The sequence below is a fragment of the Leishmania infantum genome, chromosome 31 (genome assembly GCF_000002875.2).
Source record: "Leishmania infantum JPCM5 genome chromosome 31".
In the NCBI taxonomy this organism is placed as follows: domain Eukaryota; phylum Euglenozoa; class Kinetoplastea; order Trypanosomatida; family Trypanosomatidae; genus Leishmania; species Leishmania infantum.
The window spans coordinates 260907-279435 of record NC_009415.2 but is presented as its reverse complement, the minus strand read 5'-3'; the positions used below and the strand labels follow the sequence as shown (position 1 = coordinate 279435).

At 57.7% G+C, this 18529-nt stretch overlaps 4 protein-coding genes across 4 annotated transcripts; all 4 read left to right on the top strand.

The window, feature by feature from the left end:
* Positions 1-3235: 3235 nt before the first annotated feature.
* On the top strand, positions 3236-4129 carry LINJ_31_0780 (hypothetical protein, unknown function; the record flags this gene model as incomplete). Its single annotated transcript, XM_001467301.1, has 1 exon — positions 3236-4129. One exon carries the CDS (start codon positions 3236-3238, stop codon positions 4127-4129), a length of 894 nt encoding a protein of 297 aa, XP_001467338.1.
* A 2906-nt stretch (positions 4130-7035) lies between these two features.
* On the top strand, positions 7036-7989 carry LINJ_31_0770 (conserved hypothetical protein; the record flags this gene model as incomplete). The annotated part of the gene is made up of 1 exon (XM_001467300.1): positions 7036-7989. One exon carries the CDS (start codon positions 7036-7038, stop codon positions 7987-7989), a length of 954 nt encoding a protein of 317 aa, XP_001467337.1.
* A 1093-nt stretch (positions 7990-9082) lies between these two features.
* Positions 9083-9415, top strand: LINJ_31_0760 (hypothetical protein, unknown function; the record flags this gene model as incomplete). Its single annotated transcript, XM_001467299.1, has 1 exon — positions 9083-9415. The coding sequence occupies one exon, from the start codon at positions 9083-9085 to the stop codon at positions 9413-9415; it is 333 nt and encodes a 110-aa protein (XP_001467336.1).
* Positions 9416-11384: 1969 nt separating this feature from the next.
* On the top strand, positions 11385-14324 carry LINJ_31_0750 (conserved hypothetical protein; the record flags this gene model as incomplete). Its single annotated transcript, XM_001467298.1, has 1 exon — positions 11385-14324. One exon carries the CDS (start codon positions 11385-11387, stop codon positions 14322-14324), a length of 2940 nt encoding a protein of 979 aa, XP_001467335.1.
* Between the last annotated feature and the right edge of the window lie 4205 nt (positions 14325-18529).

Sequence of the window (18529 nt, the reverse complement as noted above, 5' to 3'; positions counted from 1 at the left end):
CACACACACGCGACAAGGACGACGACGACGGTGCTTTTGTGGAGGAGGACGACGAAAGAGCTGGCGAAAGCCCAGTCAGAGAGGGACGCCGTAGCGTCGCATACGTGCCCCTTGGCCAGAAGGAAGACAAGGACGCGCAAGAAACCACGGCATGCAGTCATTTATGCGGTGCTTCCGCGCGGTTTGACTCCCGCCCTTCTCCTCTTTTTTGGTTGTGTGTGTGAGGGTAGGGGAGAGGAGTGCTTTCGCCCCTCCAGCACACCCACTTACTCGTCGGCGATGATCGGCTCTGTTCATTCTGCTGGATTCTATCCCCTTTGCTTTCGATCGTTTCCCAGGCTCCGTAACGTTCTACACTGCCTCTGTACTTCGTTTTATGCTGTCGACGACGCCCAAGCGCACAGATCAGCGCGCGAAATCAGTACAATAGACATGTGACGGCCGCATGCATGCATGTCTAAGGGTATCGGTCTCGGTGTACCGGCGCATGCTCCGCTCTCTGCGTGCATGAGCACTGCAACTTACTCCAGTGGTAGAAGGATGAGTACACCATGTGTGCGCTACCGACGATGGGTTCGTCTTGAGCGCAACGTTTGTTTCACGGATTATACCAGATGACGTGTGCCTGCATACCCGGCTTTCGCGTACAGCAAGGCCAGCTACATATGACTCTCTGGCTCGTCATCCATTTCGGTCATCCCGTCCCTCTTCTTTTTCTTGTCGAGGCACGACAGCAGCGCGACTTTTAAACATGCCGCCACAGGGCAATCTCCCCTCTCTGCCGCACCCCACCTCCGCAACAGCAAAACCCTTGTGCACGTCCGTGGTGATGTAGCTCGTTCTTATTCTTCCCCATTTTCCGCCACCGCCCATCATCTTCCGGCCCAGCGTGCATGTGTGCGCGGTGTTAGCCTCCGCTGCTCTTCCTTTCCGTCTCCCATCTCTGTCTCTGCTCACGACACCACGTAAGATATTGTTCACTTCTCGCCCTCCAGTGGTTATCTTTCCTTGTAGTCCGTCCCGAATGCTTTCCTCGGCACCCGACGACTTGGTTCAGCTCGAGCAGCGAGGCGGTCGCCTCCGTCGATTACGCGACGGTGCCGCGGAGGCGTCACCAAGGAGCTGAGGCGAAGTCGCGGTATGACGCGCACTTTCAGAGGTGCCTCGAGGCCATCGCCGCAGCCCACAAGAGCACTAGCGCCGTACTCCCTCGCCACCTCACAGAGGTGAAGGCGGGCACCCGCATCGACGTCCGGACAAGTGTGCCACGCTTCACACCCCTCGTCTGCACGGTTTCTGGTGCGCCGCAATGCAAGGGGCTCGCCAAGCTGCTCACGGCACGGATCGAGGACGCAGGGAGTCGCAGGCACCTTGCGAAGAATTCTTTTGTTGGCGCGCGGAAGCATCAGAATGAGCATTACACAACCTGATCGCGATCACGAGCCGTCATGAGAGGCAGAGGAAGCGAACGGAGTCAAAGTCGAAGCTTGTTGAAAAGGTGCGCAGCATCTGCAGTGGCGCGGGCCGTATCCTCGGGCATGGCTTTGGTTGGACTCGTCCGCACCTGTAATGGTCGAGGTCGCGCGATCATTCAGCTCGTCCGCGATGAGACGGCATCGAGCTTACCGGCCGTAACCTTCAGCGTGGTGCGCGCAAACGGGCAGGCGATCACCTGAGTGATGCACAAGTGTGCGCCCGGCACGGGAGCTCCAGAACAACCTGCGAATCTGTCTGACCCGTAAGGCTGGCGGTGCGGCCAGAACGGTAACGACCACGTGAAAGACGCGAGTAAGGATATCCCAGCCGCGTTCCCACCGCTTGCAACGCCGGATGCAGCGCGGCGGCAGGAGAGCGCCGGTTTTGCCCGCGATTTTATTTTGCGCGGCGCCACTGCGAAGGACGAAAAAAGCAAATGAAAGAGCCCGGCGCTGGTAAGGATGCAGCTCTCCTAGTCGGCCTCCGTCGGAGTGAAGCCGGGGTGGCCGCGCAGGTGTGCGTGCCTGTGCCTGTGTCGGCGGCAGAAGTACGGAGAAACCGCTTATTCCCATTGGTGACGGCACTTTTCTCCTTCCGCTGTGTGCACTATCCTGTTTTTGTCCGCTTCGCACCGCCTTTCATGAACTCTGTTGCTATCTGTGGATGGGCACCGCTTCTTCTTATTCCTTTCGTGTGGAGCAGTTCTGCTTTTTCAAAACTCTCCTCTCGTTCTCCGAGTGCGGTGCTGTGCAGCTCCAGTGTCATGTTGCTCTAGATACACATTTAGCGCTTTCCTATCCGACTGAGCTCATGTGCTTCCTCTGTAAGCGAATGGCCGCCCATGCATCACTGTCGGTCTGACCGTGATGTTGCCTGCGGTGCTCCTCGCGAGTCGCAAGGCCACACCTCACTCTGGTGGGGCGCCGCAACCGTCAAAGAAGGTTAGAATCAAGAGAGCTCAAAGGCCACCGCACTTTTTCTTTCTACCGTCCGCTGTAGCGTCTCTCGCCTTTGGGCTTGAGTGCGTCGTGTGTTGCGTGTCCTCTCTTTTGCGTGGCGTAAGCGGGGGTTTGCGCTGCCCACTCTGCTGGGCGCCACTACCGTGCGCGTTCTCTTCTCATCAGCGCCTCACTCTCTTTCGCTGTGTCTCTTGTCCACATGTCAGCTACCCTCCTCCTGCTCGCTCCGGCAGTCTTTACCGTGTGCCTCCCACCCTCCATTTTTGTGGATGTGCGCCTTTCGCCTCTCACGCCACGACCTCGGTGCACACCTTCCCTCCCGCCAATTCACACTCGCTCCGCATCTTCCTGTTTTCCTGCTTTGGTTGTGCACGCCAATGAGCGCGCCTGCGCTTCTGTGTGTGGTCAAAGTCCCTTCCTGCTCTCCCACACACACAGTATACACCGTTGCTCGGTAAAGCGGTTTACCGGGCTAGCACGCGATGCTTCCGCTTGCATCATGATCATCCTCTCCCTCTCGCTATCACTCCTCTGTGTTGTTCCGTTTCGTCTCTCTCTCTCTCTCTTGCTATCGCTCCCAGAATGCACGCTTACGCAGGTGCCCACGGCAAGTCTGCTCGCCACCCGTTTTTTTCCTCCGCCTCTGGAAGCACATCGTTTCTTTCTCAGTGTCTCGCCTGTGCGCATTGCAGGTGTGACTCTCCTCCATCCCCCTTCGTTGTGTGACCGTTACGCAGCCCGTTACCGGTCACTCCTGTGCACTCACACTCGCACGGTCACCTTACTGCCCCCTTGTCGACATGACCAAGTCGTACCTCAGCCCGGACCAGCAGCTGCGGGCGCAGCAGGTGTATACGACGCACAAGCACCTGAAGGAGCTGAACATGGCCACCAAAGAGGCTCTGATATATCACGACAAGTACATTGCCGCTATGGAGAAAGTAATAAGCTGCCTCTTGAACAACAGCGACGCCATGGAGGACGCGCGGAAGCACCTCGCTCAGGAGGCGGCGGTGGACATTCAGCCCACGTCTCCGACGGCTGGCCGCCTCGCCGCTGCGTACAGCAACTGGCGCGTCTCTGCCGAGCTGCACATGATGCGAACGGAGCTGGAGTTTCTAAAAGAGGTCAGCACCACTGGCCGTGAGGCAGTCAAGAAGACGAAGAATGCCGTGCACGGACTGGAAAAGGTGGCGAAGAAGTGTGCCCACGTGAACTCGCCGGAGTTCGAAGCCAAGATCTCCAACAAGTCTGCCAAGGCGCTGGAGAAGCTGTTGCATGAGCAGCGGGAAACAAATACGATGATGATGAGCATGGAGAATGCCATTAAGAACGACATGATGTCACTCGCGACGTCATGGTCTGCGAAGCTTGTAACTCGCGGTGACGCACTCTACACAGCCTTTCGGAGCCTTGGTTGTAGAACAGTGGCTTGTTTTCCGACCACTGCCCTGACCCTGCCGCAAAGGATGCCTCCCCCTACAGCTGGATATGTGCTGCCGCCGCCATCCTCCGCCAGCACGTCGGAGTCGTACAGTGGGGGCAACGCAGTCGGCTATGGTACCCCCTCCGCCTACCCAGCAGCCCAGGGTGCTGAGTGTGCGGCAGTGCCTCTCAGCTCAGCAGGTGAAGGTGCAGCTGAAGGCGTTACGCTTGAGTTTAACCTGAACGAAGGCAAACCCGTGTCGCGGTAGATGAGCGAGTAGTCGAGCCACCAGCGAAGACGAAAGTGGCAGAGAGGGAAGGAGGATGGTTGGGCTTAACATTGGCGTCGACATGTTGTTCCTTTATGCGTGTGTGGCACGTTCAGCTATAGTGTCCACTGCGGTTCCTCCACACGGTGCAATCCGCGTCACGGGAGCGCCACCACATCGCCTGGGCGTCTCTGCTGCTTCATCCTAGAGACGATCTCCACCAAAGGGGGGAGGAGGTGCCCTCTCCGACAGTCCGATCTCGGCCGTGCTGCTTGTTGCGTGCTGTCGCAAAGGCGGTAAAGTGCTTCGTCCGCCACTGCTTCTTGTCAATGTTGTTGCCTATCGGTCTTTCCAGTCTCTCACTGCCTCACAGGTTCAGACGTTGCAGCGGCGCACGGTACTCCCCTTCCGGTGATGCGGCCACGCTTTTCGGGTTCACGTATCCCCTTCGCGCGACGCGCTTTTCACCCCTCCCTCCGCCGCCTTCACCGTTGATTTTCTGTTTGGTTTCGTAATCGTCTTTGAGCTGTGGTTGTCTTCTGTCCTCTGCTCACGCATTTCATGTGCACACTTCGGCGTACGATGCAGCGTCCACCTTCGTGCAGTCCTCCTCCTCTCCCAATGGCCATCCTCTGTTTGCTCTTTTTTTTTGTGATCGCTGTCCGCTGACTCCCAATCCGCAAACGAGCCCGGAGAACGACGCATCGCTCGCGCGTATTCAGTGGGAATGAAGGCTGCATGAGTATTTTTTTGTAGTTGGCCGGCTCGTCATACTCTCGCCTTTGGGACAAACCCCTCCCAAGCCCCCACACGCACCCACACCTGCAGGAAAGGCGGCATCTTCCTCGGTAGACACATGCACCAAATGATGGACTCCCTGTTTCCGCTGCTGCATCACACTGTCGCAGCGGGAGATGCCTTTGTTTTTTTTTTTCGCCCTGCTTCCTTGTTCTTCTCCGCCTCTCATGCATTGCCTTCTCACTCGTGCACCAAGCCCCACCCCTCCGTCTAATTGGCAAGGACTAGCTCTGTGCGGAGCAGGTGATGCGAGCTGGCACGCTCTCCTCTACTCACAACTTACCTAGTGCTCTCGGCAACACGGCTGCAGAGGCAATCAACTACCACGACAAGTTCGTGGCCACCGTCGGCAAAGTCATGCTGTGTTTTGCTGAATAACGGAGACGCCATGGAGGGGGCGCGGCGGCTCTTTGGTACTCGTGGCGCCGCCGCGGTCGCATCGACGTGCGCGACAACTGGCAGGCTTTCGAGCGTGTTCACAGCGTGGAAGAACTCCGCGGAGCGACATCATAGCAGAGAGTACAACCCAAGCGCTTCGGACAGGAGCACCGTGGTGAAGCGGAACGTGAAGAGGAAGGAGAAGACCTCCGTGAATCTCGAGGCAACGGTGAAGCGGTGTGCGCGGCTGAAGTCGACGGGTCGATGGAGCAAGGCAGCCAACAGTAGACCAACGTGCTAGCACAACTTCGGTAGTAGGAAGAAGAGGACCAGCTCACCGAGAAGGCAGCGCTAGGCCAGGCGGTGGTTGAGGGTATGCGATGGGCGACTATTTGGTGGGCCAGAAAGCTCTCCGCACTGGCGCACAGCCTGACAGTCGACTGTGGACGCTTCAGTACTTTCAAGGCGAGCAGTGGTAGCAGCCGGGCGAGCTCAACCAGCGCTGCAGATGGCTACAGCGTCAGACTCCACCTACTGCAACTCCGCAGCATCTATCGATCCAGCAGCAGTGGTCACAACAGCCTCCACGGAGGCTTCCACTACATCACCTTCACGTCCAGCAGCTAGAAGTCATCACTCCCTCGACGCCGCCGCTCGACGCACTTCTACTCCTCTCAGGACACCACCATTGCTTGGTAGCCTCGTCGCTGCCACTCCAAAGAACGTGAGACGCGACCGTGCACACCGCATCGCAAAGGTGCACGACGGCGGCAGCCGCAGAGGTGCCTACTCATGCGGGCGGTGCTAGTGTTTCCCGGAGCTAGAAGTGGGTGTGGGTGTAACTATTCCGTCTCACACGCGTGGCTGGAGTCGCCTGTGCGGTTCACAACCGAGAGGCGTGAGTTTCCATGCGTCTCTCTTCGGTCTTCGCCTCATGGGTTCCTTCTGCACAAACACCGCATCTCCCTCCGTGAGCAGTGCCGCATAGCCGCTCGGAATTCCCAAGAATGCCCTCGCGCGTGCTTTTTCGTCGTGTGTTGTGGGAGGAGGGAGGGAGGTCGCGTCTTGCGTGTGCTCACCTTTGCCCCTTCACGCCCCACCTGCCGGCTTTCCTTTGTTGCTTTACTGCCGCCTGCTTCGCTGTCCTGCTGCACATTTTGGCGTTCACGAGGGTATGGACACACGCTCTATACGCCTCGTCAGCGCAACAGCACACGCTTCTCTGCAAGACAACCCCGAGCAGCGAATCGGACATGGAGAGAATGCGCCCTCACGAAGGCGTGGGCATTTGAATGTGCTAGTCGCAGCGCGCGGCCTGGGTGCACGAGTCTCACATCTCTGATGGCCCTTGCACAAGCTGCCAGCAGCACCTTTTTGGATTGTGCGCAGCACCGTGTAGAGGACATGCCTGTTTCAAGGGCCGGCTTACGGCAAGTGCCGTATTGATGCCATAGGAACGCTACCCAGCTGCGGCAGATGTTCTCTTTTTAGCTGGCAGCCAAACTCCACCCCTCTATCCCTCCCGCTCTCCCGGCGCCGAATCAGCGTGTGCCGCTGGCTCTCCCGAAACTGCCGGCAAGCAACACGATACACACATCAACACTGAGCAGCACCCCCACACGCTCGTGTGAGTACGCGGCCGGTTACCTCTCTTGCCCACCCGATAAAAGGAACCCCCCCTCCCCTCCCTCCCCCCGAAAAAAAAGGAGAAGTCACAGAAACCCGTGCAAATGGAAGAGAAGCAGGCCTTTTTCGTAGAGAGCACGGATGGGCGCAAGTTCAAGATGGTCATCCGCGGCGATCTGGGCAAGCTCAGCGTCGCCAAGATTCGCCGCTACCTGAAGTCCTACGGTGTACCAGAGAACCAGCTCCTGCTTGCCGGCAACCGTGTGCTGGAGGATTCCATGCTGGGTGAGCAGTTTGGCTTAGAAAATGAAGGCGTGCTTCACCTACAGGAGCCGACCACTATGCGACCTTTAGCACCTGCCGCTGTCCCGCCCACTACACAGAGCAGAGCCCAGCTCCAACAGAAACCACAACTGTCGTACGGGCCCCAGTCGGCGCGGCGCGAGACGCAGTATGAGCCCGCCACGAACGACGCCCGGCAGATGGAGCGTGAGATAGAGCGGTTGCAGCGGCAGGTGGAGGCAGCAGAGGCGCGCAACGCGGACCTGGAGCACCAGCTGGCACAGGTAGCCAAGCCATCAGCAGCATATCCACCTCGAGGCGGAGCTGATGGTGCGCGAAGAATGAGCGAGTCCAGCGACTTGGACGGGCTGCAAGTGGCGAAGGAGAGTCTGAAGATATTGGCGCAGAAGCTGGGGGTCTCGCTGCAATTTGACAAGAATCTGACGTGTGTAGTAGGGACAGACGCGGACTTCTCCCTCTTGCTTACCTACGACCCCGCGACCGAGCGGCTGTACATTTACTCGTCGCTTCTCACGGAACTCCCAGACCACCCACCGCTGCGCATGAAGCTGTACGAGGTACTTCTCGAGGGGTCGCTGCTAGGTCGCGAGGTCTGCGGCGGCGGCGTCGGTCTGTCGACGCAGAACAACGTCGTCGTGCTCACAACGTCTCTTCCGGTGCGTCACTGCAGTCCGGAAGCGCTTTGTGAGGTGATGCCGCTCTTCGTCGAGACGCTTGTGCGCTGGCGAAGTCTTATCGACGAGCTCTTGCGGTAGCCTAGTAGAGGCGCACGGTGCAGGCCAGAAGGACACGCGGGGGGGGCAATCACGGGAGACGCATGCGAGCACGTGTGCGCTCAGAAAGAGAGCGCGCGCTGGCGTGCCAGCCTTCTTCGACGAGAGGAATTTCCGGCGGGCCCTGAATATTCTTCCGAGTACGTGAGATGAAGGCGAGAGAGTGTGTATGTGTGTGTGGGGGGGTCCCGGTGCGGCGTTTTGCTGCCTTTGGAGTGTAGAACGCCCTTCTTCTCCTTGCTCACAGCAGTGTCGTCCTTTTCTCCTGCGAAGGCGGTGCAGGGGCATACTCGTCTCCATGCCGCTTCTTTTTTGTCCTCATCGTGCACGCGTTGCGACTTCTGTGATGATTTCCAGAGCGTTGCCCCTTATAGATCACCCTCTACCGACTCCACATTCCAGCGGGCGGATGCAATTCGTCCCTACAGTGAGTAAGGGCGAATTCCTCGCTCGTCATCGAAGGAGGCGGCAAACTACCCGTCGTGCAGTCAGGTGTGCCGGCGTGTGCGGGTTTATGCTCCTTCTACCCCGCATGTGCCGCACCCCCCCCATTCGCCGAACGCTCTGCAGCCTGTTCGCTTCGCAGCTCCCTTATTCATTGCATTTCTATCCGCCCTTCTTCCGTCTCTTCATCGCTCCATGGCTCCTTCGGATCCTCGTGGTTTCTCCGACTCCTTGTTTTCTCTCCGGCACACCATCTCCTGTCTCTCTGTTTCTCTCCCAATTCGCGCGATCCCCGCGTCTGTAGGCTGAAGTTGCAGACAACCCCCCATACCCCGTCGAGGTTCGTGCCCAATCGATGCTCTATCTCTTCTCACGAGTAGAGCACAGAAGTACGCATAATCGATTCTGAATACGCAGCACGCACGCAAATCTGGAGAGACCTCGGCAGGCACATCGAGGCAGCACCTTTGCGCACCGTCACGTACTACTGCACAGAAACTCTGTGTTGCTCTTCGCCCTCTGGCCTTTTTTTACCCACGCCCTTATCGCTGGCTCCGTATTCGTTTCTCTTCCTGAGCAACGCTCCTTATTGCCCCTCCTGCCCACACCCCCGCCGCCGTCGTAGCACACAATGAGTAGTATCGCGTTTTGTCTACCTGCCGCGCTGCAGCTTGTGATGCCTTCCTACAGGGAAGTGTCGCAGAGCGTTCCATCCGCCGACAGCTCCAGCAACTACCCAAGTGAGCGTGGAGTGTTCACCGAGGTGAAAAAGGCACCCCTTGTCTGTCTCCATGAACCGCTGACGTTGCAGCAGTGCATACTCGCGCACGAGGCAGACAAGGAGCCTGAGAACGATGAGACGGAGTTTCTCGACGCTGCTTGTGTGTACGTGGCGCGACGCCACCACCTGGACCAAGTTGAAGCCGCTTACAGCAGCGGCGAACGTGCGCAAGTCTCGAACTGAGGAAGGGGAGGGGGGGGGCGAAGGGGCGTAGTGTAGCGGCGCCGTTTCCTCGTTTTCCGTTTGTGCAGCTCTTTTTTGTCTTCTACGCTATAGAAACACCCATAAGCTTCCTTCGTTATTTTTTCTCCTTCGATGCTGCCTTCCGCTTGCTTATCGTCCTCTATGTGTCTTGTGCATCTCATTTCTCCTCTCGTCTCCTTCTCTCCCGAGTTGCTCTGTCGGCTGTTGGAAAGGGTGTGTGCAGGGCGGGGGCTGGATACCCCATTGCTGTGAAGCTTCCGGCACACCGTCTTTTCATCAGCGGAAGGCAGAAGGCGCACTAGGCACTCCGCCCGTTCGTTTCTCGGTGGCTGACGGACGGCAACGAAAGCAGTGTCGGACAGCGGTGCCAACACAGGCAAGCTCGCATATAAGTGAAGCGGCCGTTTCCTTGTTTTTGTCGTTTTTTCCTTGTTTCACGGCTTCAACGCCCGCACAAGAAATGGGGCAACATTTTCTCACTGTTGCCACGTGGCCCTTTCCTGTGCCGCCGACGGGGCAAAGAGGGAGACGGCGGAAAGCGGACAGGAGAACCGCACATCACAGCAGCGGCCGGAAGCTGGAGCGCATCCTTTTCTCTTTTCTGCATCCCTTTTTTTTTCGGCCCTTTTGGCTTTTGTTTCTTCTCTTCTTCGAGCGCTCCTCTCATTTCTCTGTGTGTGCTCGGATGATGTGGGGGCGGCAAGGACGGTGGACAGCGCGATGCGCACACGCAGGCACTTCCGCTTACTCGTCCCACGTGCAATTTCGGAAAGGCAGAGGTCGCTCCCCTTCAAGGGGTATTGGCTCGTGTGTCCTGGTGGCAAGGAGATGTGGTCATGTGCGTCTCAAGGCTTGTCGCCTCCCCGATGGCGTCGTTGCTGTGCTCATTTCTGTTTCGTATTTTTTTATATTTGATTATTACATTGCTGCCTTTTTCGCCTTGTGCGTTGGGTATGCCGTACTCGCGCCTCCCTCCCTCCATTCCTTCCTCTCTTGCCATACCATAGAACATGTGCTCGCCATACGTCGCATGCGCGCAAGCACGTTTGGTGGCGCGTCAAAGAAAATGGAAAAGTATCCTCTTGTATTGCTGTCGTCAAAGGCGTTCCAGACAGAGCACATATAAATCAGTGCTTGCGTGAGCAATAAAGGCATTTCCATGCACACGCAGCTCGCCGGCAATGAAGTGCAGTGGGCTGACGCCTTCTTTTGTTTTTCAGACGAGGTGCGATATGAACGTGTTTCGTCATTTGCTAGGCCATCTACAGCATCGTGGTCGACGATGCCCGCGCCGGTGAAGTGAGTGAAAATGGCCGTGCAGGGTAGGCAGATGCTCCTCCCCTATATTCCTGTTGAGAGCATGGTCGAGGTGACTTCAGCAACTCTGTCTAGGTCTGTCGTTCACTCGAGTCAAAGCAGTAACCGGGGCAACCGCAGATCAGCACGGAGGTCTGAATCTATCGTCTTCGTAGCTGTCGTGCTCGCGAGATGCGCGGTGATAGACTGGGAGCGAGAAAATACCGCTCATAAGGTGCCGCGGACAAGATAACTCACAGAAACGCATGACACCCTCTCTGCATATGATGTCTTCATCCCTGCGTCTCACGTGCCCATGTACTTCACCTCTCCTCTTTGTGCGTGCCATCGCGCTGCACATGTTTGCCGTTGTCTGGCACCTTCTACATACGGTCACCTTCATCGGCGTTTCCCTTCGACCGTCGCCCCGCCCCAATCGTCTCTTCGGTGTTTCCGCGAATGCAAACGGGAATCCAAGACCATAGGAGACAACTAAGCAGCTCCCTCCCAGCAATCGGCAAATCATATAGCGCCAGCGGACCTCAACTGTCTCACCACCTCCCGTGACTGAGCCACGATCGTGCCTCCACAGAGTTTACTCGGGGTCTGACGACCCTTTCAGCGTGCCTTCACGCAGCCCCGTACGCGCGTCATGTCGCACGCTCACCCTCGGACGCATCCCGGCACGAAGAGGGACGTCGCGCAGACATCCCCATGTCCACCAGGCACGCTCTCGCTCCGCGTGTCGTTTGCGGCCTCAAAGCCGGAGGACCGAAAACGAGCAAACAATAATCGCACGGCGTCGCAGCAGTACGAACTGTCTTTCATCTCCACCGAAATGCTCCTTGGCGAGCCCCTCAAGAGACTTGTCGTGCCGCGCTCACCTCTTTACCCGCCGAACATAATTTCCTTGGCCAACCGCGACACAGATACAACAGGAGGTGAAGACAGCACATCCTCCGCCGAAAACGAGCCCATCACCGTGGGCATCTCAGACCACAACGGAAAAACGACTGCAAAGCATGGCGAATGCCGGAAGAGAACGGAACGGGACGCAGCGAGGGGTGCTCTTCTCATATATCCCACGAAGATCGACAACCTGCGACGCTTTCGCATCCTCTTCGCCGGTGTGATTCTCTCGATCAGCAGCTCCACGCAGGGGATCCACTCCATCTTTGGCGTGCTCCTCCTTCAGCAGGCGTACCAGTTCAGCGTACGGGAAATGACTGTCGTCTACCTCAGCGGCATCTCCGCCGGCTTGTTCGCCCTCCCTTTCGGTGCGCTGTACGACTGGTTCGGGCCACGCGTGGTGGTGGCGCTCGGCAGCATCATCGCGGCTCTCGGCCACCTGCTCTTCGCCCTCACCTTTGGTGGCCACATCCCGCACACGGTGGTCAACTGCGCCGTCTTCTACGCCGTGATGTGCTGGGGCTGTTACGCGCTCCACGTGGCCACACTTCCTGCGGTGCTGACGCACATGCCACGCGATCGCGGCCAGCCGACGGGGCTGCTGCAGACGTTCTCCGGGCTTGGCGCATCCCTCTTTGCGTGCCTGTTCCGCGGCTTCTTCAAGGACAACTTCGAGAACCTCATGTGGTTCATGTTCGCGGTGACGCTGGCCGCCGGCGCTGGTGGCGCGTGGTACCTGGAGGACGCGCCATACGTGGTAAACCGGTGGCGGCAGCGCGGCATCACGCCGCGCGAACAGCTGCGCGCCTACCTCATCCGCAACCGCTACATGTCGCAGCTTGTGCCGAAGCGGCGCTATGCCATCATGGCGGTCATCCTCGTGCTGCTGAACTTCTATCTGACCATCCAGACCGTCTGCGTGGCATACCTCGCTGCCGACATCACGCCGGGCAAACTGCGCGGCATTGCGATAGGCGCCATTGCGATTACGCTGCTGATTCTTGTGCTTGTGGTGCCGCTGGATAGCATTGACGGGCTGTCGGAACAGGACAAGCAGGTGATCGCCGCGGCGAAGGCAAAGGAGGAGGCGCTGCGCGTCATGCAAGAGGAACGCTATCGCCAGCGGCACCTTAAAGCGCGCCAAGCACAACGTTATCGCAGCAAGACGCGACAAGAAGAGTGCGTGAAGCCGTGCCACTGCCCTGATGAAGTGGGAGAAGGGGAGCGATCAGCGGATCAGGAGCTGCCGGTGGGTGGGCCGCTCAATGACGACAGAGACAGTGGCATAGGAGCACCTGAGCACGGCGCCCAGAGACTTGCACGGCCGTTGCTGCGCTTGGACGATGAGAGCGACGCGGACTCGAACGTGGAGACGAGCTCCCCGATCGATGTTGCGGTGCCTGCTGGACCCGTTAGCGCGGGCCCGCCCCAAGCGCCTCATCACCGAGGGGGGCTCTTGTCGGAGTCTCTCGGTCTGCCGCTGTACGAGCTCACCGGGACGGAGCGGCCGCTCATCACCGTCTACATGCACGAAGAGAAGGACTTGGATGGAGAGCCGCCGCACTCGCACTCCAGTCACCCCCAGGAGCAGATACAGCTGCAAGCTTCGAACGACTCGACTGGCGCCACGAATAAAGACCGTCGCTCCGAGTCGCAGCAGAGCAGCTTGGAGAACTCCTTCACTGTACACCTCGAAGGCAACTACAACAGACTGCAGACCTCAGATGCTCACACTCCTAGCGCTCGCTCCGACCCTGCGCACGTGGAACTCCGACGCACTGCTTCGTCCACGTACAGCAACCCGCGCGTGGAGACAATCACGCTGTGCGGCGAGGTGTACGTCGTGCCGGTGTACCAGACCACGTTCCTCGAGAGCCTCACCTATCTTGACCTGTGGCTCATCTTCTACACCACGCTCTGCGTCTGGGGCGTAGGTCTCGTGATGACCAGCAACTGGAACATCCAGATCATGGTCAAGGCACGCTACGGCGCCATGGAGCCGAAGCACTACGTCCTCTTCGCCGCGATGGCCGGCGTGTCCGTGGCGGGCGGCCGCGTCTTTCTCGGTATCTACGAGCGTGTGCTGCAGGTGCTGCGCGAGCGCGCCGGCACCGTCGTTGTTCCCACCCTCATCTACCCCATTGCGTCCGTCGGGCTGTTCGTTGGCATGCTCTTCTGGATCGCGCTGCCCGGTGAGCAGGTGCTCATCCTGGCCTATATTCTCGGCGCGTTTTTCTACGGCATGAGCACGAGCGCCACCTTCTACGTGCTGGGCACCGTCTTCGACCGCGACATGGGCATGCACTACGGCTTCTGCTATGTCGGCGGCGGTGTCGGTTTCGCGCTGTGCTACTGGTGTGCGTGGCACCTCACCTACGAGCGCGAGGCGTCGCCGCAGACGCTGGGCTACTGCGTTGGCGCGCGCCGCTGCATGAATCGCGCCGTTGGCGTCTACCTCGCCCTCGCCTTCTCCTCGATCGCTTCTTCCTACCTTGTGCACCGCCGCTACTCGAAGCTGGTGCGCGGCAAGCTGGCGCAGCGCCGTGTCATTGTCCCGCGTATCAAGCAGTTTCTTGTGGCGTGCGGATGCTGTGAAAACGGCGGTCAGGTGAAGGAGAGTGGGAACACGTGTATCATCGGTGCTGTAGAGACGAAGGAGAAGGGCGTACAGTTACAGGATTGATCGCAGTCCGTCAGCGATGCGAGCTATCGAGCGATAGTCTCGTCTACGAGCATCACATGGGGGCCTTTCGAGGGGAGGAGCGGGGAGGGGGGGCAGTTGCCTTCGGTGTTCTGTGCACAAATGTGTTCTCTGCCGGGCATGCGGAAGCTCGCGCTGGTATTGTGTTCAGCCTTTGTGCTGTTGGCCTTTTTGTCTCCTTTCTTCTCTTGTGATGTGCTCGCTTCTTTTGGATTTCACGCGTGATGTCTGCGCACCGGGCACCGAGATGCATAGGCCAACGGGGCGCGGTCGCGAGTGTTTGAGTGCGGGACTGTATTGCGTTTCTGCGCGCACGCAGACCGCGCTGCATACGCTTTCGCTGTTCAGGCTGTACTTTGGCTTGTGCTTCTGCCGTGGATATCGCTCCCTCTCTCTTTCTTCGTCTCCCTCCTACCTCGCGGTATGAGTTCTCCTGTGTGCTGCTCACTTGGTTCCCCGTAAAGTAATGGTGCAGTTAACCGTAGCGAAAGAGAAAAAGGCAGGCACGCGCATGTTCCATTTCGTCGACGTTTGGTGCATCGGTGCGTGTTGAGCGTGTGGGTTCCGTATATATATTTCGCTTTTTGTTTTCGCTGGATGTTTATCCTTCTTTTGATATCTCATTTTCCTGTTACATGTGCTATGCTAACAAGCTGTGAGGGGGAGCTGCTGCGCAGAAGCAGGGAGAGGAAGAGGGGTTCCGAATCGAGATGGGGCGCATAGCGCATGCACCGCTCATGCGGCAGCCTCGCCGTGTCATCCCTCCTCCTCCATCTACTCTCCATGCGACTGATGTGCTTGCCTCTTGCATTGCCTCGGCAAAGAGTTCGGCGAGGGCGACTGCACGTCTGCTGCATTGGCCCCCCTCAGCGTTCCATGATGGCGCACCGCGTGCGCTCTTTTCCGACGTTCGGTGGTTCGTGCACGTGCTGCGCACTTTATACGCACCTGTCCGTTTGCCTCTGATTAGACGGCTGGCGGATACCGTCGCGTTCCTCTGCTTACTCCTTCTGCGCTGTCGTGGCTGATGGGGTCTCTCGTCTCCCCTCCCTCCTTCCCTCCTCCTTCTCCTCCCTGTTCGACTTCCACGTCTGATATTGCCCATTTGCATTTCTTTTTTCCCCTGAAGCGCTGTAGATGTGCGGGAGACACGTGTGCCTTCGACAGAGAAAAAGAGAGGGGACCAGAGAAATCATGCCTGCACTGTTGTCTTTCTCTGTCTACCTGCGAGGTTTACTTTCTTTCCTTCTGGATGCGTATTTCTCTGCCCTTTTTTTTGCTGTTGTTTGCTTGGTCAGACGGGCTGTGAAGGCGTGCAGGAGGGGGATTGATACGGAATCGACGTCGTCAGCCGCCCGTCGACTGGAGCTTAAAAAAAAAAACAGAGGTACGCTCACTTACACATAATATCGACTCAGCTGCAGCGAAAAAGGCGCGATGCAACGGACGAGCACCATGTGTGTGTATCTGTTCGTAGGTGCTGATGCGTGGTATGTGCTGCTTCTGCCTTTTATCATGAGGAATGCTCGGTCTTTCTCTCTGCGGCGCTGTCAGGGTTGAAGGCAGCCACTGGTGCCCAGCAGGCGGGTTCAACGGTGGTGGTGGCCTGCGCTGCAGCACCGGCACATCGTTTGGTGCCTTTTTCTTTTGTTTTGATAAGCTCCTTTCTCTGGGCATGGGCGACTGTGGGGACTCGGCAGGGAGAGAAATCCCGATCCCGCTGCATTATTTTCTCGTGCGGCCGGCGGACCGCCTCGTATCATGAAGCCCAGCCCTCTGATAAGCCAAATGCCGGTCTTTTTTTTTCAGTTCGAGATGTGGCTGTGGGGCCTTTCCCTTCTTTGTGTACGTATAGCAAGCATTGCCTCCTCCGTTTCTCGTTATGTTCCCTTCCTTATCTCCTCCGTCATTTTTTTTTTCGTTCTGTCTGTGCCCCTCCCCTCCATACATCTCTCTCTTACCCGGAAGCGTCCACGCACGAACACGTGAGTCAGGCCAAACGTCTCCTCGATGACACCGCTGGCGTCGGGGGCCGTCTTTCCATAGAAAAGGAAAGAGGTCTCTTGCTGCGGCTCTCTTCGTGATGAAGGCAGGCGAAGCGTACGCTGGACAGTCGTGAGACCTTTCCGTTCTTGTGTTCTCGTCTTCGCCGCTTTTCCCTTTCATTTACGCCCTCTCTCCCTGTTCTCCCCTTCACTGTCAGCGTTGGTGCCTTCTGCTCACCGCTTCAGAAGCGTGCGCCGCCGCTCTGCATGTGTGCGTGATTGCCTATACGGTCATGTGTACATGTATAAAGTTTTTTCTTTGTGTTCCTTCTTTTTTTTCATTAGGGTATGGCTGCCAGCTTAGATGTGCATGCGCAGACGGCATAAGTTTCTCGTTAGTCCTCGGCTTTCGTAACGAACTCGTCTGAGCTGAATTCAACATCCCCGATCGGCATAGGTCATCGTATGGGCAAAAACAATGACTCCAGCAGCGCGATAACGGCACACCTTTTCTTTGTTTTTTTTTTTCGCGCATCCTAATCGTACGCTGCGGCTCCAGAGCCGGCGAGTGACATCACCGAGAGATGGGCTTGCGGTACCGCACGGCCACCTCAGCGAACTAGGATGGATCAAGTTCTGATCGTGCACAGCGTCTGACACTCCTTATCCCTCTCAGTCCTTCCCTCTGTCTTTTCTCCTTTTGTGGCTTTTGTCTGACGACCCCCCATCATACCCACCCTTCATACATCCGCCAACATCCTCTTTCGTGAAAGCAAACAGGTGTGCCTCTCATGCTGTCTTTCTGCTTCACTACCGCGTGCTCTTAGACGTACAGCTCTCGCACACGCAGCTAGCGTAGCGAAGCACACCTTCCATCTCAGGATATTCGGTTTAGTGGCCGCGCCGGGATCGCGACTCTCGACTATGCGGCCCTCGTGCTCTGTTCGGCGCGTTCCACTTGGTGCTGGGGTACCAGACCACGTTCCTCGAGAACCTCACCTATCTTGGCCTGTGCCTCATCTTCTACACCACGCTCTGCGTCTGGGGCAGTGGTGATTCTGGTGAGACAGCAGCTCTCTTCAATCCTTCCGGGACTTGCGTGGTGTGGACCGCTTTACAGCTTGCCTGCGCAGGGAACGCCTGCTGTGCTGTGGGTGCTCTCCCTATGTTCTCCTTTCCCACGGGAACGCAATAGTGTGCGCCTCTTTTGGTGCTTTCGGCCCCAAAGAGCTGCCATTGCGGTCGTGAAACACGCTAGTTTATGACTGATGCCTTTATCTGCGGCAGCTCCTCTGTTGGCGGTGGGTAGGGCAGCTGTCCTATCTCTGGAGTTATGAAGTGCGCTCTCTACTGGCTTATTGCTGCCTCGTCTTGATGCGCCTCTGTACGCTTCCGTGTGCGCTGCGAGGGATAGGCATAGTCCCCCTGTTCTATTCTGAGGTGGTCTGCCAACACTCTGAGTACGGTCAATATGCGCCGGCTTGTGTCATCTTGTTCGGGTGTAGGCGTATGAACCCGTCACCATCACAGTGCTCCGTATCGTTTCCCTTTTCATATGGTGGTGGTGGTTGTGGGAGAAGGAGGGGGGGGGGTCGCATCGCTCCCACCCACTCATCTTTCGCGAAGACAAGTGCTCTACGGCTCTTCAGCATCTATGTGTTGGTAGAGCGTCCACCTACAGGGATCATCTCCGAGGTGGCCGTGCACGTTTTTCTTTTCGCCCGCACATTAATGTGGTTTATGTCCCTCCCTCCACGCATCCCCCTCTTTGTGGGTGTCTCTGTCTTCAACGGCGTGTACCCTCGTACGCGTCTTTTATAGGTGAGTCATGATACACAATGCAGTGGTCTCTCTCTCTCTCGTCGTTACGGACTCGATGCTCAACGTCTCTGCTGGCGCATCTCAATGTCGGTGCCCCCGGACAGGATGAACGGTTTCTGCTCTTTCCTTCCTCCACCATTCCTCCCGTTTGGGAAAAACGACAGCCTTTCGCGTAGCTGCAGAGGTGCTCTCCGTTTGAATGGGCGAACATGTCCCCGCTGTAGCTCAGCCTGCTCCATGTCTCCACCACTGTTGCCCATCGCATGTGCTTCTTTGCTTTCCTCTCTCGCTTCTACTCCTTCTTTTTTTCTGTATCGGGCGACCCTTTTCCTGGCGCCGCGTACTCGAACATGCGCCTCGCGCGCTGATGTATGCCTTTGC